This window comes from Equus przewalskii, unplaced genomic scaffold (genome assembly GCF_037783145.1).
Source record: "Equus przewalskii isolate Varuska unplaced genomic scaffold, EquPr2 ChrUn-13, whole genome shotgun sequence".
In the NCBI taxonomy this organism is placed as follows: Eukaryota; Metazoa; Chordata; class Mammalia; order Perissodactyla; family Equidae; genus Equus; species Equus przewalskii.
Window position 1 is genome coordinate 4798217 of NW_027228750.1, and position 18917 is coordinate 4817133.

At 36.3% G+C, this 18917-nt stretch overlaps 1 protein-coding gene across 7 annotated transcripts in view; it reads right to left on the reverse strand.

The window, feature by feature from the left end:
• Positions 1 to 18917, reverse strand: part of SYCP1 (synaptonemal complex protein 1) — a 129991-nt gene that overhangs the window by 79495 nt on the left and 31579 nt on the right. For all 7 annotated transcript variants that reach the window (XM_070607629.1, XM_070607633.1, XM_070607630.1 and 4 more), the window contains 2 exons: positions 1552 to 1646; positions 882 to 1066 (listed from right to left, as the gene is read on the reverse strand). In XM_070607629.1, coding sequence (XP_070463730.1) covers positions 882 to 1066; positions 1552 to 1646 — 280 coding nt within the window. The remainder of the gene's footprint in view (positions 1 to 881; positions 1067 to 1551; positions 1647 to 18917) is intronic.

An 18917-nucleotide genomic window follows, 5' to 3' on the forward strand; every position in this document is an offset into this window, starting at 1 on the left:
TTCACTTAACTCCTCTGGCTTCCCATTTTCTCATCTATAAAACTGAGATAATTGGAACAGATCACATCTAAGGTCACTTACAATTTTAAAATTTGAAAATTGCCTGGATGGGTCAATCAAGAATATGTAAGATTAGCTGAGCTAGAAAAGCTGGTTTTTCTGCCTTTGCCATGCACAAACAGTAGAGAAGAAATACTGCTAGGCCCAGGCCATGACTTCAGACAGAAGCTTGTTCATTTCTTTCATCCTACTAAACTTAATTAACCCTGATGCTAATAGAACAAAAATGATTACCTAGGCCTCAAAAAACAGCTTTATATGAATATTTCCTTAATATAAAGCAGTGAAAAACACTAAGTTTTTAACTCAAGTTTTAGACAAACTGCTATTTAGATGAAATACAAGTGAATAGTTTATTTTATATATAATCGTAGTCAATAATTCATTAATCCATTAATTTAATAAAAATGTTTTAGTACCTACCGTGTGCCAGGTTAGTTGCTAATTTTATAAATCAGAAAGATTACGGACCCCAGTAAAATAAACCACACAGCCTAAGAAGTTATTTCTATGAAGCTAATAATAATCCACAGTTTAATTAAATATGTCATATCACTGCATCAGCCCTTAGGAGTTTGTCTATATAGCATGACTCTATGGCAAAGCATGCATGGGGCCTATCCTAGAGAATATCTGCTCTCTTTTCCTAGACATCGGCCTATCCATTACAAACTTTAAAATGTATTCTCACTTTATACACAAAAAAACAGGCTTGGTTACAGTTGTTATAGTAATTACAAATCAATTGACATTGAATAGAAAATGGCACTAAATATTAGAACGAAATTGTTTTTATTCACCTAAATAAGAAATGTTTTTACCTTTGCTGTTCTGTTGTCAACAATTCTTTTAAGTTGCAGATAGTACTTTTAAGTTCAGTAACCACAAATGAATGAGCAGCTTTAGCTTTATTAAATTCTTCCATTTGAGCTTCTTTTTCTCCAGTGAGCTGATATATTTTTTTGGTTGCTATCTGTAAATCTTCCTCTAAAGCCTTTTGAGTACTCTAAATGAAATAAAGTACAAAACAAAAGCTATCATCCAAGCGTCTTAAGAAAGAAAGCTGAATTCATCTGCTTTCCTCCCTCCTTATCCTCTCACCCGCCTCCTCTACCTGACCGTGGCCAATCTGGAATGCCTACTCACTACTCTTGTTTCAATTCACCATTCTTCCAAAGCCCACCTATAATCCCAACCTCTCCATGGAGTCTTCCTGGCCAATCCACCCATGATGTTCTTTCAATTCATAGAGCTACTGCAGCAATTTTTGCCTGAATCACTGTTAGCACTTAGCATAGTCTTCCATTTTAGTTATACTTTTGATGTGTTTTTATCCAATGTCTCTAAACTATAAGCATTTTGTAGACTGGGATTGTATCATCTCTATTTGAAGCTCTGGGTCCTTGTACATAGCATTAGCACTGAATAAATATTTGTTGACTGATTGATAGTGTGGGGCTTAACACACACTAATTAGTTTCTAAATCATACCATACTTCTTTGCAAAGACATTTTAATATCTTCCAGTTCTGACGTCAAATGATCCTGCTTCTCATTTGATTCTTTTAAATTTTCATTCTGTAATTCTAAAAAAGAAAGTTGTAGATAGATAGTACTTAACAGAAAATATATACCAAGAAAACAAATTACTTGTAACAATTACTTTTTTTCCTCCCTTTGGTACTCCAAAATGAGGGAGAATTATGCAAGTATAGATGCACTGATACTGGTCATCGCCAACTTTTATTCACTTTTCAAGATTATCCCCCAAGCACTCGAAGGTCAATATATAAGGATTTTTGGTGCTACCTTTTTTTTTTGTTTTGAGGAATATTAGCCCTGAGCTAACATCTGCCGCCAATCCTCCTCTTTTTTGCTGAGTAAGACAGCCCCTGAGCTAACATCCATGCCCACCTTCCTCTACGTTATGTGTGGGACACCTACCACAGCATGGCTTGACAAGCGGTGCATAGGTCTGCACCCAGAATCCGAACCAGCGAATCCCAGGCCGCCAAAGCAGAACATGTGAACTTAACCACTGCACCACCAGGCTGGTCTTGGTGCTAATTTTTAATAAAAGCTAAACATTGGAAACAACCTAAATATCCAATAGGAGATAGATTAAATTATAGTAGTACACATACAATGGTATACAACATAGCCCAATGCAAATGATAATATAGACTTTATTTATTGATTACTAATTTGGGTAGTCATAAAATATCATAGAATAAAAATAGCAGGGCCAGCCCCATGGCCGAGTGGTTAAGTTTGCACACTTAGCTTCAGAGGCCCAGGGTTTCACCGTTTCAGATGCGTGGACATGGCACTGCTCATCAGGCCATGCTGGGGCGGCATCCCACGTGCCACAACTAGAAGGACCCACAACTAAATAATATGCAACTATGTACTGGGGGGATTTGGGGAGAAAAAGCAGAAAAAAAAAAAAGAAGATTGGCAATAGTTGTCACCTCAGGTACCAATCTTTAAAAAGAAAAAGGCAAGTTAAAAGACAGTATTTATATAAATAGTGCATGTGAAAGGAAAGAATACACACAAAAATATTAAATGTCATTATCTCTAATGGTGAAATTATTCATGATTTTATTTGCATATTGTCTACCTTGATTTTCAACTTTTTCTAAAATATCACATTTATTTATTTAAATATTATGGAAAAAAGCCTTTGACTCCACTTAATTGCTAATATTTAACTAAATATTTAGTGCCAGGTACTAGTTTATGTGTTTTATATGTGTGCATTCACTTTTACACCTCAAAAAAACACTAGCGGAAAAAAGAAGTTCATGTTCTTCCCTGGGTTCAAATTATACTATTTCCTCTCACTAGCTACCTAGCCTTGGGCACAATACTTAACCAGTCTGTCTCTACTTTTCCCACCTGGAAAATAAGAACAATGATAGTTATTCATATCTTGAAGCGTTGCTGTTAGGATTAAACAAGATAATGCAACTTAAAATGTTTAACCACAGTGTCTAGCATATACTCAATAAATATTAAATACTATTATGATAATGATAATGATGGTGTATGCTAGAAAGTAGACCTTAAAATTTGGTATTTATAATATAATTAGGAGGGAGACATATAATCAATGATAAGTGCTGATGAGTACTCACTAGAAGCTCTGGGAATATATAGAGGGGGGCACCTAAGCAAATAGGATCAGTAAGGGTTAGAGGTGAGGGGAGACATACATAGAGAGGGAAAGTTCAAGGAAGGCTTCCAGAAAGTGACAGCTGAATTGAAACATGTGAAAGCCAGTAAGAATTAACAAAAGTAATGACAGTTGAGGGAGAAAAGAAGATCACAGATATGTGAAAGAACATGTACAAAGGCAAAAATGGAAGAGATAGGATGACACATTCTGCAGTCTAAAGAAAATATATTTCAATGTCATGAAACAAAGTATGAAGGAGAAATCATAGCAGATATGATAGGAAAGATAACAAAGATAAGATCATAACAGGATTTATATGACTTGCTCAGAAGTGTACACTTCATAAATCATGAAGACCATTTAAAACAATGAAGGAGCCAGCACTGATGGTCTAGTGGTTAAAGGTCCATGGTCTCTGCCTCAGAAGCCCGGGTTCAGTTCCCGGTTGCAAAACCACACCATTCTGTCACTTGCCACACTGTGGGTGCTGGCTTACATAGAAGACCTAGAAGGACTTACAACTACAATACACAACCATGTACTGGGGCTTTGGGGAGGGGACAAAAAAATAAGTAAAACAAAGAAGGATGTTAAGCAAGAGAATGATGTTTCAGATTTATATATTTTTTAAAATTCCATTCTGAAAATCTGTATAAAAATAAAAGGCTTAGTGGTCCAACTCCGAGAAAAAAATAGGAAAAGTAGATCTGGAGAAAGGGAAATGATAACTAAAGACTGTTGTGTCCACTACGATACTATTTATTATAGTCTACTATGTCTCCTCTGAGAAATTAAAATCATAAAGAAGTCCTTAGGCATGTGTGGGAACTGAATGTATGCTGCCTGAATACTCTAAAAAGATTCGAGTCAAAACTTGATTTGAAGTGTCCCTAAGTTCCCCCAGGATCCCAGAATCTGCAAATGCAAATCTTCTCTTTAAAAATATACTTTCAACCCAGGCCTTAAAGAATTTCCAAAGATGAAGTTACATGACCTCAAAATCAAAAATCACAAGAGGAAACAAAGCACCATGAGCAGAGTCAGCAGAATGAACAAAAGGCAGACTTTGATCTGCAAGGATTTCAGACGTTAGAATTACCAGCTACGGATTAAAAAATAAGTATTATAACATTTTTTAAAACCTAAAAGGAGTAAGGAAGATACCCATAAACTAAGCAAAACTCCTAGAAATGACATATATAAAATTGAAGCTGAAACTTCATGGGGATACTGGGTGAGGTATATCATTCAAAGAAGGACTCCACTAAAAAGGAATAAAAATTCAGGATCAAATATTAAGAATATAAAAATCATTAAACTTCTGACAAAATAATTAGAAATTACCAGGGAAAAAGTGAAGGGAAAATAGAAATCTGAAGAAGCAAGATGAGTCCAGAACCCACTTTTGCCATTTGCAGATCCTGGCAAAGTTGGACTTTTGATTTGAAATTATGATGGGGTAAGGAAAACAAATATGAAAACTTAAAGGCTCTCTAAGGTAGAGAATCCAGGAATTAAACATTTGCACAATAGGCTGAAATACTTTTCATGTAAGGAGGAAGTAAAAGTAAACCAAGCCTCAAGCAGATTTGCAACCCAGGTTCACATTGCACCAGAAGGGTAGAGCCATCATCCACATGGCAAAAGTAAATGAAAATCCTCCCACAAAGAAGTTACCTACATACTAAGCAGACCTTAAATTATTCCTACAAATAATTTTTTCAAGAAAAACACTGAGCATGTAGTCGCAGACAACAAGGTACACCAGAAACCAAGGCACTTTGACCAAAAACTATCAGAAACAAAAGACAGTATGAGGCTCATAAACATTTAAGATTAAGAATTGTCACAAAGGAACTATAAAACAGCTATTCTTAGTATATTTTTTAAAAAATAAGAAGCAGAAAAATGACATAAAGTAGAATAGCAGATTCAAAGAATAAGACCTTAAACATTTTAACAACTGAAAATAACATGGAAGGGTTCATTGTGAGTAGGAAACAAATGAAGAGAGAATTAGTGAACAAGACAAGTGAAAAGAAATCCAGAATAAGGCATCGAAAGGCAAAACTGTGAAAATATGGAAAAGAGATTAAGAGTCACAGAAGATAGAGTTAGAAAACTAACATATATTTTACTCAAAGTCCCAGAAAAAGAGGAAACAGAAAATAGAGCAAATACAACATTTGAAGAAAGCAATAAAAAGGATGCTAATTTACAGATTCAAAAAGCTGTAAAATAAATTACACTCATATCTTAACACATCATACTGAAAATGCTAAGAATCAAAAGCAAAGAAAATCTGAAAAGCTACAAGAGAGCTTATCTTATCTTCAAAGTTTCAACAGTTAGATTGACAACTGATTTCTTATAATCAACAAAGGAAGCCAAAAAAGAAGCAGGATGATATGTTCAGTGTATTAAAAGAAACTTCATAGTGTGCCAAACCAGAAATAAATATGCAAAAATCTCCTTTCTTTTTTGAGGGAATGAATAAACAAATGAGAATGAATAAATAAATTTTCAGACAAATAAAATGGAAGAGAGATCACAAGCATATCCTCACTAAAGAATATTCTAAATATTCCTCTTTAAGGCAGAAAGAATACGATTGAAATGAAAGGTCTGAGATGCAAAAAAAGAATTAAGAGCAAAGACAGAGGAAAATATATAGGTAAAACCAAATAAACATTTTCTATATAAAACACTAATAATAATATCTTGTTTATAAAATTACAATACACAACAGAAATAGAAGGGAATGGAACTAAATGGAATTAATGTTCTAAAGTCCTTGAACAACGCAGGAAGAAGCTAAATGTATTCACTTTATACTTTGAAATGAAGTCAATTTATGTTGCAATCTCTCTAGGAACTACTAAAAAAATAGAAACAGATTATATAACTTTCAAAGCAGTCAAGGGAAAAAATTGGAATAATAAAAAGTAACGAAATCAGGACCTCCACTTCTGGAAAGATGGAGTAGAAATACTTTTCCCTATTCTTCCCAAGTCCAACCCCAAACCCTTGACATCATATATAAAATATAAGAAGACTTTGACAGGTGAAGAGAATGAGGCCAGCCAGAGACCTCTGGACCTGAGAAACAACATAGTGGTAAGACCACTGAGGGGGAGTGGGGGGCGGGGTTTGTTTGCTTGAGGTTTGGTTTTGGTTTGTTTTGTGTTTGCCTTACATGCTCCAGACTTAGAGCTAAAGAAGCTGGTAACCTGGAAACATCAATGGACATAGACCAAAAAAGCTCCAAAAAATATCTGCTCTCTCTAGCAAAAGGACAAGGAAAGGGGCAGCCTAACAAGAGTCTACACCAGCCAAACACTGCAGAAAAAACTGTGGCCTCTACCCTACCCATGCCACAAATGCCAAGTGGTGAGTCTAGGCTTGACAAGGCAATGATGAAGGACTATAACACTCCCACAGAAGTGGTATCAGAAAAGGTCAAATAGGGAGCTGTGTCTTTCATCCCCACCAACCAGTAGTGAGTCCCTGACCCCAGCAGTGGCAGTAGAGATTACATAGGGAGCCTGGACGTCCACCTCCATCCATCAATAATAAGGCACTCCTCCCGCTCCCCACTGGGGTGGTGTCAGAGAAGGCCTAGTAGAGAGCAACAACTTTCACCAAACTCACAGTAACGAGGCCATTCCCACCATAGTGTCACTGGAGACTATACAGGAAGCCAGAACTCCCAACCCAACCAGCTATGATAAGAAACTCCCTACCATTCAGGTGTCAACCAAGGCCAAGTAGAAAACCTGGACTTCTACCTCCACCGCCCCTGCCAGAGCAGTGTAAAAGGAAGCCAGCTAACACAAAAGAAACAAGATCCAGAGTCTCATTACATAATATGAAAACATCCATGTTTCAATAATAATATCTTGTCATAACAAGAACCAGAACAATCTCAAACTGAATAAAAAAGACAATCAATAGATGCCAACACAAAGAGAAATATTAGAATTATCTGACAAAGATTTTAAAGCAGCCATGAGAGAAATGCTTCAATGAGCAATTACAAACACACTTGAAACAAATGAAAAATTAGAAAGCCTCAGTAAAGAAATAGGAAGTCTCATCAAAGAAACAGAAGATGTAAAAAAGAACCAAATGGAAATTTTAGAACTGAGAAAAACAATAATCAAAGTAAAAACCTCAGTGCATGAGCTCAATGGCAAATGGAAGGGCCAGAGGAAGGAATCAGTGAACTGGAAGATATGACAACAAAAATTAGCCAATCTGAACAAAAGAGAGAAAACAGACTGAAAAAAAATTAACAGATGTCCAGTTTCTAGTTCCACATTTAAGGAGCCTGGAAGTTGTCACTTACCCTAACAACAAGGAAAAAGCTGAACAAACTGAAAAATCAACAACTCTTTTTAGATCCATATGAGAAGTAAGGGCACAGGGCAAACCACTGCCTTCAAAATTGGAGAGACTGACAGAAGAGTACAGAGAATCACGCTTACCTGAGCAGAAACTCACCAGCTGACAATTCCACAGGAACCAGTACTGTGGTAGGAAAACCAGAACTGTAATGGATAAATTGCTAGAGGCTCAAGAGTGGACAGGTCTGAGAGTTAAAAACTCCAGGGAGACCCAGTTTGGGGGCATTTTTGTGAGTTGTACACCAGGGGTTCAACCAGGTTCTCACAATATTCAAGAAAAATTCCCTCGTGCTTTCAAGCAGAGGTAGGAGAAGGAATAATTTTTAAATACAGCAGAGCACTCTGATCTTCTTAAGATCTACCCTCAGGAGAAACTATTTACCAGAGTCTAATTGGCTGGGGTTTTATCACAGCCTAATTGACCTGGGGGAAAGGGAAATACCCAACTCCAGCAACCTCTAGCCTTCCACCTGGGAGAAGGAAAATACTGAACTCCAGGCCATTCTAGCAATCCTGTTAGACCAAAGCAGCAGAGGTGAGAGGAGAGAACTGAGAAACATTTGTGAACTTCACAGTCCAGAGGCACAGACTCACTAAAAGATTGAGACCTAATCATAGGACTATAGAACACCTCCCCTCCCCAACACCTTACCACCACATTATCAGGAAAACATTACAACACATACTAAAAGGCAAAAACACAGAGCAAGAATCAGAACCACACATGGCAGAGATATTGGAATTATCAGGTGGGAAATTTAAAACAAGTATAATTAATATGCTAAGAGCTCTAATGGATAAAGAGGAGAGCATGCAAGAAAAGATGGGCAATATAAGCAGAGAGATGGAAATCCTAAGGAAAAAAACAAAAAGAAATGCTAGGGATCAAAAACACTAACAGAAATGAAGAGTGACTTTGATAGGCTTATTAGTAGACTGGACATGACTGAGGAAAAAAATCTCTGAGCTTGATAATATATCAATAGAAACCTCCAAAACTGAAAAGTAAAAATAACAAAGGATAAAAAAAACAGAAGAGAACATCCAAGGACTTTAGGACAACTACAAAAGGTGTAACATACTCATAATGGAAACACCAAAAGGAAAAAAAAGAAAGGAACAGATGAAATATTTGAAAGAATATTGACTGAGAATTTCCTCAAATCAATGTCAGACGACAAACCACAGATCCAGGAAGCTCAGAAAACACCAAGAAGGATAAATGGCAAGAAAAATTGCAACTAGGCAATCATAGCCAACCCTGGTGGTCTAATGGTTAAGATTCAGTGCTCTCACAACCACGGCCCAGATTCATTTCCTAGTCAAGGAACCATACCACTTATCTGTTGGTTGTCATACTGTAGCAACTGCATGTTGCCACGATGTTGAAAGCCATGTCACTAGTATTTCAAATATCAGCAGAGTCACCCATGGTGGAGAGGTTTCAGTGGAGCTTCCAGACTAGACAGACTAGAAGGACCTGGCCACTCAGTTCCAAAAAAATTGGCCATGAAAACCCTGTGAACAGCAGTGGAGCACTGTCTGATATAGCGCTGGAAGGTGAGAGGATGGCACAAAAAGACAAGGCAGGGTTCCACTCTGCTGTACACAGACAGGGTTGTTAGGAGTCAGAATTGACCCAACAGCACTAACAACAAAAATGCAATCATATTCAAACTACAAAAAATCAAAGATAAAGAAAAAATCCTCAAAGAAGCTACAGGTAAAAAACACTTTACCTATAGAGAAACAAAGATAAGAATTACATCCAACTTTGCCTCAGAAACCATGCAAGCAAGAAGAGAGTGAAGTGAAATATTTAGTGTTAAGAGAAAAAACCCACCAACCTATAATGCTGTACCCTGCAAAATTATCCTTCAAAAGTGAAGGAGAAATATAGACTTTCTCAAAGCAACAAAAATTGAGGGAATGTATTGCCATGGACCTGTCTTGCAAGAAATTTTAAAAGAAGTTCTTAGAAGGAAAATAATATAGGTTAGAAACTTAGATCTACATAAAAAAAGGAAGAACATTGAAGAAGGAATAAGTGAAGGTAAAATAAAAACTTATTTTTCTTATTATTAATTGATTTAACAAATAAGTTTGAAGTAAAAATAGCAACAATGTATCCAATTACATATGCTTATGCATATATCTTCTGTGTGTGTGCTTATATATAAGAGAAATGAATGACAGAAATGATACAAGAACAGGAGGAAAGAATTAGGACTATTTTGGTATAGTGATAATTGAAAGTAAACTTGGATTAGTTGCAAATGTATACTGAAAAATCTAAGGCAATCACTAATTAAGTTTAAAAAAAAGTAAAACTGATACACTAAAAAAGGAGAAAAAATGGAATCATACAAAATGCTTAGTTAAAACTACAAAAGGCAGAAAAAGAGCAGAAGACAAAAAACGAATAACAAGGAATAAGAGAAACAAATAGAAAACAGTAATAAATATAGTAGATATTAATCCAACGGTATCAATAACCACGTTGAATGTCAATGGTCTAAACGTACCAATCAAAAGACAGAGATTGTCAGAGCAGATCAAAAAACAAGATCCAATCATATGTTATTTACAAGAAACCCATTTTAAATATAAAGACACATATATTAAAAGTAAATGGATGGAGAAAGATGTACCATGCTAACACTAACCAAAAGAAAGCAAGGCTAGCTATGTTAGCAGACTTCAGAGAAAGCAAAGTTACCAGAGATAAAGAGGGACATTACTTGATGATAGAGGGATCAGTTCTCCAAGAAGACATAACAATTTTAGTGTATGTGCCTAGCAATATAGCATCAAAATAACTCAGGCAAAAACTGATAGAACTACAGAGATGAATAGTTGGATATACTATCATAGCTGGAAACTTCAACAACCTTCCTTATAAATGGACAGATGCAACAGGCAGAAGATTAGAAAGGACATAGTTGAACTCAACACCACCATGAATCAACTGGATATAATGGACATCTATAGACTACTTCATCAAACAACAGCAGAATACACATTCTTCCCAAGCTCATATGGAACATTCACCAAGATATACCACATTCTGGGCCATAAAATGCACCTTAACAAATTTAAAAAAATAGAAATCCCACAATGTCTGCTCTCAGATCACAATGAAATTATACTTGAAATCAATAACAAAGATAACTGGAAAAATCCCAAAACATGTGGAGATTAAACAACCCACTTCTAAATAACAAATGGGTCAAAAAAGAAATCTCAAGAGACATTGAGAAATATTTTGAACTAAATGAAAATGAAAACACAACTTACGAAAATTTGTGAGATGCAATCAGAGTAGTGCTTAGAGAGAAATTTATAGAATTAAATGCATATATTAGAAAAAAAGAAAGATCTAAAATCAATTATTGAAGCTTACACCTTGGGAAACTAGAAAAAAGAAGAGCAAATTAAATACAAAGTAAGCAGAAGAAAATAAAAATTAGGGCAGAAATCAATGAAACTGAAACAAGGAAATCAATAGAGAAAATCGAAGAAACCAAAAGCTGTTTTTTTTAAAGATCAATAAAATTGATAAGCTTCTAGCCAGGCTGACTAAGGAAAAAAGCAAGAGGACACAAATAACATCAGAAATGAAAGAGGGACTACAGATTCCATAGACGTTAATAAGCTAATAAAGGAATACTATGATATTGGTACATTGGCAATATATTACAATATATAAATGTATCAAAGTAACACACTGTACACCTCAAACTTATATGATGTTATCTGTCAAGTTTATTCAATAAAAAAGGAATACTATAAACAACTCTATGCCTACAAATGTGAAAACCTAGATGAAATGGACAAGTTCCTTCAAAGACACAATCTGCCACTCACACAAGAAGAAACACGCAATCTTAACAGGCCTATATCTATTAGGGAAATTGAATCAGTAATTAATAACCTTTCAAAACAGAAAGCACGAGCCCCAGATGGGTTCACTGGTGAATTCTATCAAACATTTAAGGAAGAAATTATACCAAATCTCTACTATCTCTTTCAGAAGATAGAAAGAGAAAGAATACTTTCTAATTCATGAGGGCAGCACTACTCTAATACCGAAACCAGATAAGGACATTACAAGAAAAGAAAATTATAGACCAACATCTATCATGAACATAGACACAAAAATCCTCAATAAAATATTAGCGAATTGAATCTCAAAATATATAAAAAGAATTATATACCACAATCAATAGGTATTTATTCCAGGTATGAAAGACTAATTCAACACTTGAAAATCAATTGATGTAATCCATCACATCAACAGGATAAAGAAAAATCACGGTTGTATCAAAAGACGCAGGAAAAGCATGTGACAAAATCCAACACCCATTCATGATAAAAACTCTCAGTAAACTAGGAATAGAGGAAACTTCCTAAACTTGATAAAGAAAATATCTAAGAAAAACCTAAAGCTAACATCATACCAGAAGCTTTCTCACTAAGATCAGGAACGAGGCAAGGATGTCCCCTCTCAGCATTTCTTTTCAACATGATACTGGAAGTCCTAGCTAATGTGACAAAATAAGAAAAAGAAACATAAGGTATACAGATTTGGAAAGAAGAAGTAAAACTATCTTCGTTAACAGATGACAATCGTCTGTGTAGAAAATCCAAAAGAATCACCAAAAAAAACCTCATGGAACTAATAAGTTGATTTCCTGTATACCAGCAATGAACAAGTAGAAATTAAAAATACAGTACCACTTATATTAGCACCCCCAAAAAATGAAATACTTAGGTATAAATCTAACAAAATACTTACAAGATCTATATGAGGAAATCTACAAAACTCTGATGACAGAGTAATGAATAGGAAGACTCAATACTTTCAAGATGTCAGTTTTCCCAACTTGATCTACAGATTAATACAATCCAAATCAAAATCCCAGCAAGTTATTTTGTAGACATCAAAAAACTAATTTTAAATTTTATAGAGAGACGCAAAAATCCAGAACAGCTTATACAATATTGAAGGAGAAAAACTAAGTTAGAAGACTGACACAATCTGACCTCAAGACTTACTATAAAACTACAGTAATCAAGACTGGTGAAAGAAGAGACAAACAGATTGATGGAACAGAATAGAGAGCCCAGAAATAGACCCATGTAAATATAATCAACTGATCTTTGACAAAGGAGCAAAGGCAATACAATGGAGCAAAACTAGTCTTTTCAACAATTGATGCTGGAACAAATTGGACACCCATGTGCAAAAAGATTAATCTAGACACAGACTTTACTCTCTTCATAAAAATTAACTCAAAATGGATCACAGACCTAAATGTAAAATGCAAAACTATAAAACTCCTGGAATTTAACACAGCCAAAAATCTAGATGACCTTGGGTTTGGCAATGACTTTGAGATATACCACCAAAGGCACAATCCATGAAAGAAAGAATTGATAGGCTGGACTTCATTAAAATTAAAAATTTCTGCTCTCCAAAAGACACTATCAAGAGAAGAAAAAGAAAAGCCACAGACTAGGAGAAAATATTTGTAAAAGACATATCTGATAAAGGACTATTATCAAAAATACACAAAGAACTCTTAAAACTCAAAAATAAGAAAACAAACGACCCAATGTAAAAATGGGCCAAAGACCTTAAGGGATATCTCACCAAAGAAGATACAAAGAAGACAATTAAGCATATGAAAAGATGTTCCACATCATATGTCATCAGGGAAATATAAATTAAAACAACAATGAGATACCATGACACACTATTAGAATGGCCAAAACCCAGAACACTGACAACATCAAATGCTGATGAAGATGTGGAGCACAGGAGCTCTTACTCATTGATGGTGGTAATACAAAATGATACAGCCACTTTGGAAGACAGTATGGCAGTTTTTCACAAAATTATACATACTCTTACCATATAATCCAGCAATTGTGCTCTTTGGTATTTACCTAAAGGAGTTGAAAACTATGTCCACACAAAACCTATACATAGATGTTTATAGTATCTTTATTCATAATTGCAAAAACTTGGAAGCAACCAAGCTATACTTCACTAGGTGAATGGATAAATAAACTGTGGTACATCCAGACAATTGAATATTATTCAGCACTAAAAGGAAATGAGCCAGAAAGCTGTGAAAAGAGACAGTAATATGCATTCAAGCTTCCTCTAAGTGAAAGAAGCCAATCTGAAAAAGCTACTACTGTATGATTCCAATTATATGACATCCTGGAAAAGGCAAAACTATGGAGACAATAAAAAGACAGTACTTGCCAAGGGTTAGTGGAAAGGGAGGGATGAATAGACCAAGCACAGAGGACTTTTAGGGCAATGAAAATACTCTGCATGCCATTACATGTCATTATACATTTGTCCAAACCTATAAAAGTATACATCAATAGTGAATCCTAATCTAAAGTATGGACTTTGGGTGATAATGATGTCTCAGTGTAGGTTCATTAATTATAACAAATGTACCACTCTGGTGGGAATGTTGATAATAGGGCAGGCTATGCATATGTGGGAGCAGGAAGATATATGGGAAATCTCCACCTTCCTCTCAATTTTGCTGTAAACCTAAAACTGCTCTAAAAAAGTAAAGTTTTAGGAGCCAGCTTGGTGGCACAGTGGTTAAGTTTGCACATTCCACTTTGACGGTCCAGGGGTCACTGGTTCGGATTCTGGGTACGGACCTACACACTGCTTGTCAAGCCATGCTATGGCAGGCATCTCACATATAAAGTAAAGGAAGATGGGTACAGATGTTAGCTCAGGACCAGTCTTCCTCAGGAAAAAAGAGGAGGATTAGTGGCAGAAGTTAGCTCAGGGCTAATCTCCCTCAGGAGAAAAAAAAAGTAATGTTTTAAAACAAATTAACAGAGCCTCAGGGACTTGTGGGAGTATAGCAAAAGACCTAAGATTCATGTCATCGGAGTCCTTGAAGAAGAAGAGAAAGAGAGTGGGGCTAAAAAAGTACTCAAAGAAATAATGGCTGAAAATTTCCCAAATTTGGCAAAATATATTAACCTACAGATGCAAGAAGCTTAGCAAACCTCAAAGAGAATAAACTGAAAGAAACACATTCCAGAACACATTATATTTACACTTCTGAAAGCTAAAGACAAAGAAAAAATCTTGAAAGCAGTCGGAGAAAAAGGGTATCTTAAGAATATCTTACATACAGGGAAAAATAATTAGAATAACAACAGATTTCTCATCAGAAATCATGGAAGCCAGAAGGATGTAGCACAGTACTTTTCAAGTGATGAAAGAAAATAACTGTCAACCAGAATCCTAAGCAGCAAAAATATCTTTCAGGAAAGAAGGAGAAATCAAGACCTTCTCAGATGAATGAAACTAAGAAAATCTGTTCCAAGCAGACTTAACCTAAAAGAATGGCTAAAGAAAGTCCTCTAATCAGAAAGAAAACAACAAAAGGAGGAGGCTTGGAACATTAGAAAGGAAAGAAGAACATGATAAGCAAAAATATGGGTAAATACAATGGGCTTTCCTTCTTTTGAGTTTTCTAAATTATGTCAGATGGTTGAAGTAAAAATTAAAACACTGTCTGATGTAGTTTTAAACATATGTAAAGGAAATATTTAAGACAATTATATTACAAATACAACAACCAAAGAACATCACTTAGCAATGTGTAAATCAAATAAGAAATTATCACATAAGATGTAGTACTTATCAAATGATATAGACTTTGATCTTATAATGGAAAGATACTAAAAATATGCTTATTTTTTAAAAGATGATGAAAAGACAAGCTACAGCCTGGAAGACAAAATATGCAAACCACATATCTGACAAAGGAACAGTATCTCAAACATATTAAAAAAATTCAATCAGAAAAAAGCAAACAATCCAATTAGAATCTGGGCAACAGATATGAAAAGATATTTCACTGAAGAAAATATACAGATGGCAAATAAGTACTGAAAAGATGTTCAAGATGATCAGCCATCAGAGAAATGCAAATTAAAACCACAACATACCTCTACACACCTATCAGAATAGCTAAAATAAAAGTGACAATATCAAATTCTCACAAGGATGCAGAGAAAACGGAATGGCTCACATACAGGTAGTCAGAACATAAAATGATACAGCCACTCTGGAAAATAGTTTGACAGTATCTTTTGAAACTAAACAGGCAATTACCCTACAACCAAGCAGTTTCATTCCTGGGTATTTATCCCTGAGGTACGAAGTAAGAAATAAAACTTGTACAGTTATATAAATATCAGAAAAAAAATACTTCATTACAAATAGAATTACTAAGATAAGTAGAATCACTTCATAATGATAAAAGATTCAATTCACCAAGGACATATAACATTTTAAAATTTGTATACACCTAATAACACAGTCTCTAAATAGAGAAAACACTAACCAACAGAAATACAAAAATAAATTTAAAAATCAGCAAACAATAAAAGATTTTATGATGTTTCTTTCTATAATTCAGATTCAGACAAAACAATCAACGAAAGTTCAAAGACTATGAACAACATGAAAAGGACCCATGCACAAATTCACCTGTTTCAGAAGGCAAATAAAATCACGAGAAAGAAAGGTACACACTCCTTTGGTGAAAAGAGACACATTTGATAGGCTCTGGGCACATCCAGGCAAGAGGCAAGACCTCCCCAGGCTGGGACCACCTCCCCAGGGACTGAGACATTGACAGCAGCCATTATCGTGAGCTAGTACAGGCTTGCTGACACAGACAATAGCAGATGCCAGTGGAGTTCTTCCCATGGCCTGTTAGCACAGGGTCCTGCCCCACCCCCTAGAGCACCGATTTAATCCAGCTAACCCAGGGCAGGCAGCCCACCCTAGGACTGGCCCCACCCAACAGCAAGCATAGGCAGGGTGTGTGGGACCTCTGCAGTGAGGCAAGTGGGTCTGCCTCTGCAGGGCGGAGCATGCACGAGGGGAAGGGAGTACACAAGGGGCAGGCCTGCATTGGCAGAGCGTGTGGGGCCTCCATAGCAGGGCAAGTGGGTTCACTTCAGTGGGTCAGGGTGGGCACACAGGGCAGGACTGCACTGAAGGAGTGTGTGGACCTGCACACAGTGGGGCTTGTCAGCTGCAGCAGATTTGTGCTTCTCAAAACAGCCACATAGGGGATTGGGTCCACCTTCCAACACTTGAAACAATTGTGTGTTGTCATGCCTGGGGCCCGCTCCACTCAGCTGTGCTCCTAAGAGAGTGGACAACAGCACTGCCTGCCAGAGGCCTACAGCAAGTGTAAGCCCCAGAGCCTAGCAACCAGCCATGCTAGGAGCCTACTCACTTAACAGAAAAACTCCAACAGGAATGTGCTATTAGACTTTACAGCCAACTGCACTGGGGCTCCCCAGGCCCAATAAAGTGAAAGAAGAGACCACAGCAGCTGCACAAAGCTGAGCTTTACAACCAACCAGCCAGGGGAAGAGCCTAGCCTCCACATGAACCTGCAGCAAGAGCAACCTGCCACAACGGGACACACATAGCACACACAGGGGACACTCCTGGAATATTGGGAACTGGTGACGAGAGGGAAGCACACTGCTGGGCCTCATAAGGCATCTCTTACATAAGTCTATCCCTCCAAGACTGGGATATGTAGCTGACCTACCTAACATATAGATAAAAGCACAGAAAAAGAGGCAAAATGAGGAGAAAAGGGAATATATTCCAAGTAAGGGAACAGGGAAAAAAAAAAAACAGAAAAAGAACTAAACAAAACAGAGATAAACAATCCACCTGACAAAGAGTACAAACTAAGAGTCATAAGGATGCTCACTCATCTTGAGAGAAGAATGGATGAATTCAACAAAGAATTGCAAAATATAAAAAAAAAAATCAGAAATGAAGAATACAATAATGGAAATGAAAAATTCACTAGAGGGAATCAAGAGCAGAGTACATGATACAGAAGAACAGATCAGTGAGCTGGATGAAAGACCAGAGGAAATCACCCAAGCTGAACAGATAAAAGAAAAAAAATTGAAAAGAAGAAGAACAGTCTAAAGGACTTCTGGGACAACATCAAGCACACTAACATCCATATTATAGGTGTTCTAGAAGGAGAAGAGAGGGGCAAAGGGGCAGAGAATCTATTTGAAGAAATAATAGCTAAAAACTTTCCTAACCTAAGGAAGGAAACAGACATCCAGGTACAGGAAGAACAAAGAGCACCAAACAAGATAAACCAAAAGAGGCTCATGCCAAGACACATTATGTCAAGAAAGAGAGGGGTCTAGCCCCATGGCCTAGTGGCTGAGGTCAGCACACTCTGCTTCATGGTCTGGGTTCAGTTCCCAGGTGCAGACCTACACCACTTGTCGGCTGCCACGCTGTGGTGGCGACCCACACACAAAATAGAGGAAAATTGGCACAGATGTTAGCTCAAGGTGAATATTCCTCAAGCAAAAAGAGGAAGATTGGCAACAGATGTTAGCTCAGGGTAAATCTTCCTCAGGGAAAAAAAAAGATAAAGAGAAAATCCTAAAAGCTGCAAGAGAAAGGCAACAAGTTACATACAAAGATAAGGCTATCAGCTGACTTCTCAGCAGAAACTTTACAGCTTAAAAGGGAGTGGCACAATATACTTAAAGTGCTAAAGGAAAAAATCTACAGCCAAGAATACTCCACCTAGCAAGGATATCATTCAGAATGGAAGGAGAGAGAAAGAGTTTTCCAGATAAGCAAAAACCGAAGGAGTTTATCACCAATAAACCAGCTTTACAAGAAATGCTAAAGGGACTTATTTAAGTGGAAAAGATAAGTTCACAAACAGGAATAAGAAAATTACCAAATAAAATAAAATAAAATCACTGGTAAAGGCAAATATACAGTAAAAGTAGCAGATCAACCAACCATGAAGCTAACGTGAAGGTCAAAATAGAAAAGTAATAAAATTAGCCATCTCCATGATAAAAGAGTAATGGATACACATGCACAAACAAGAAGTTAAATATGCTATCAAGACTATAAAATGTGGGAGGAGGGAGAAAAAGAGAAGAACTTTTAACAAGAGGTTAAACTTAAGAGACTATCAACTTAATACAGATGACTGCATAAGTAGGTTATTATATATGAATCTCATGGTAATCACAAATCAGAAATCTATTATACACAAAAAAAATTAATAAAAAGCAACTCACACATAATACTAGAGAAAGCCATCAAACTACAAGGGAAGAGAGTAAGAGAAGAAGAAAGGAACAGAGAAAAACTACTAAAACACTCATTAAAAAAGTAACAAAAT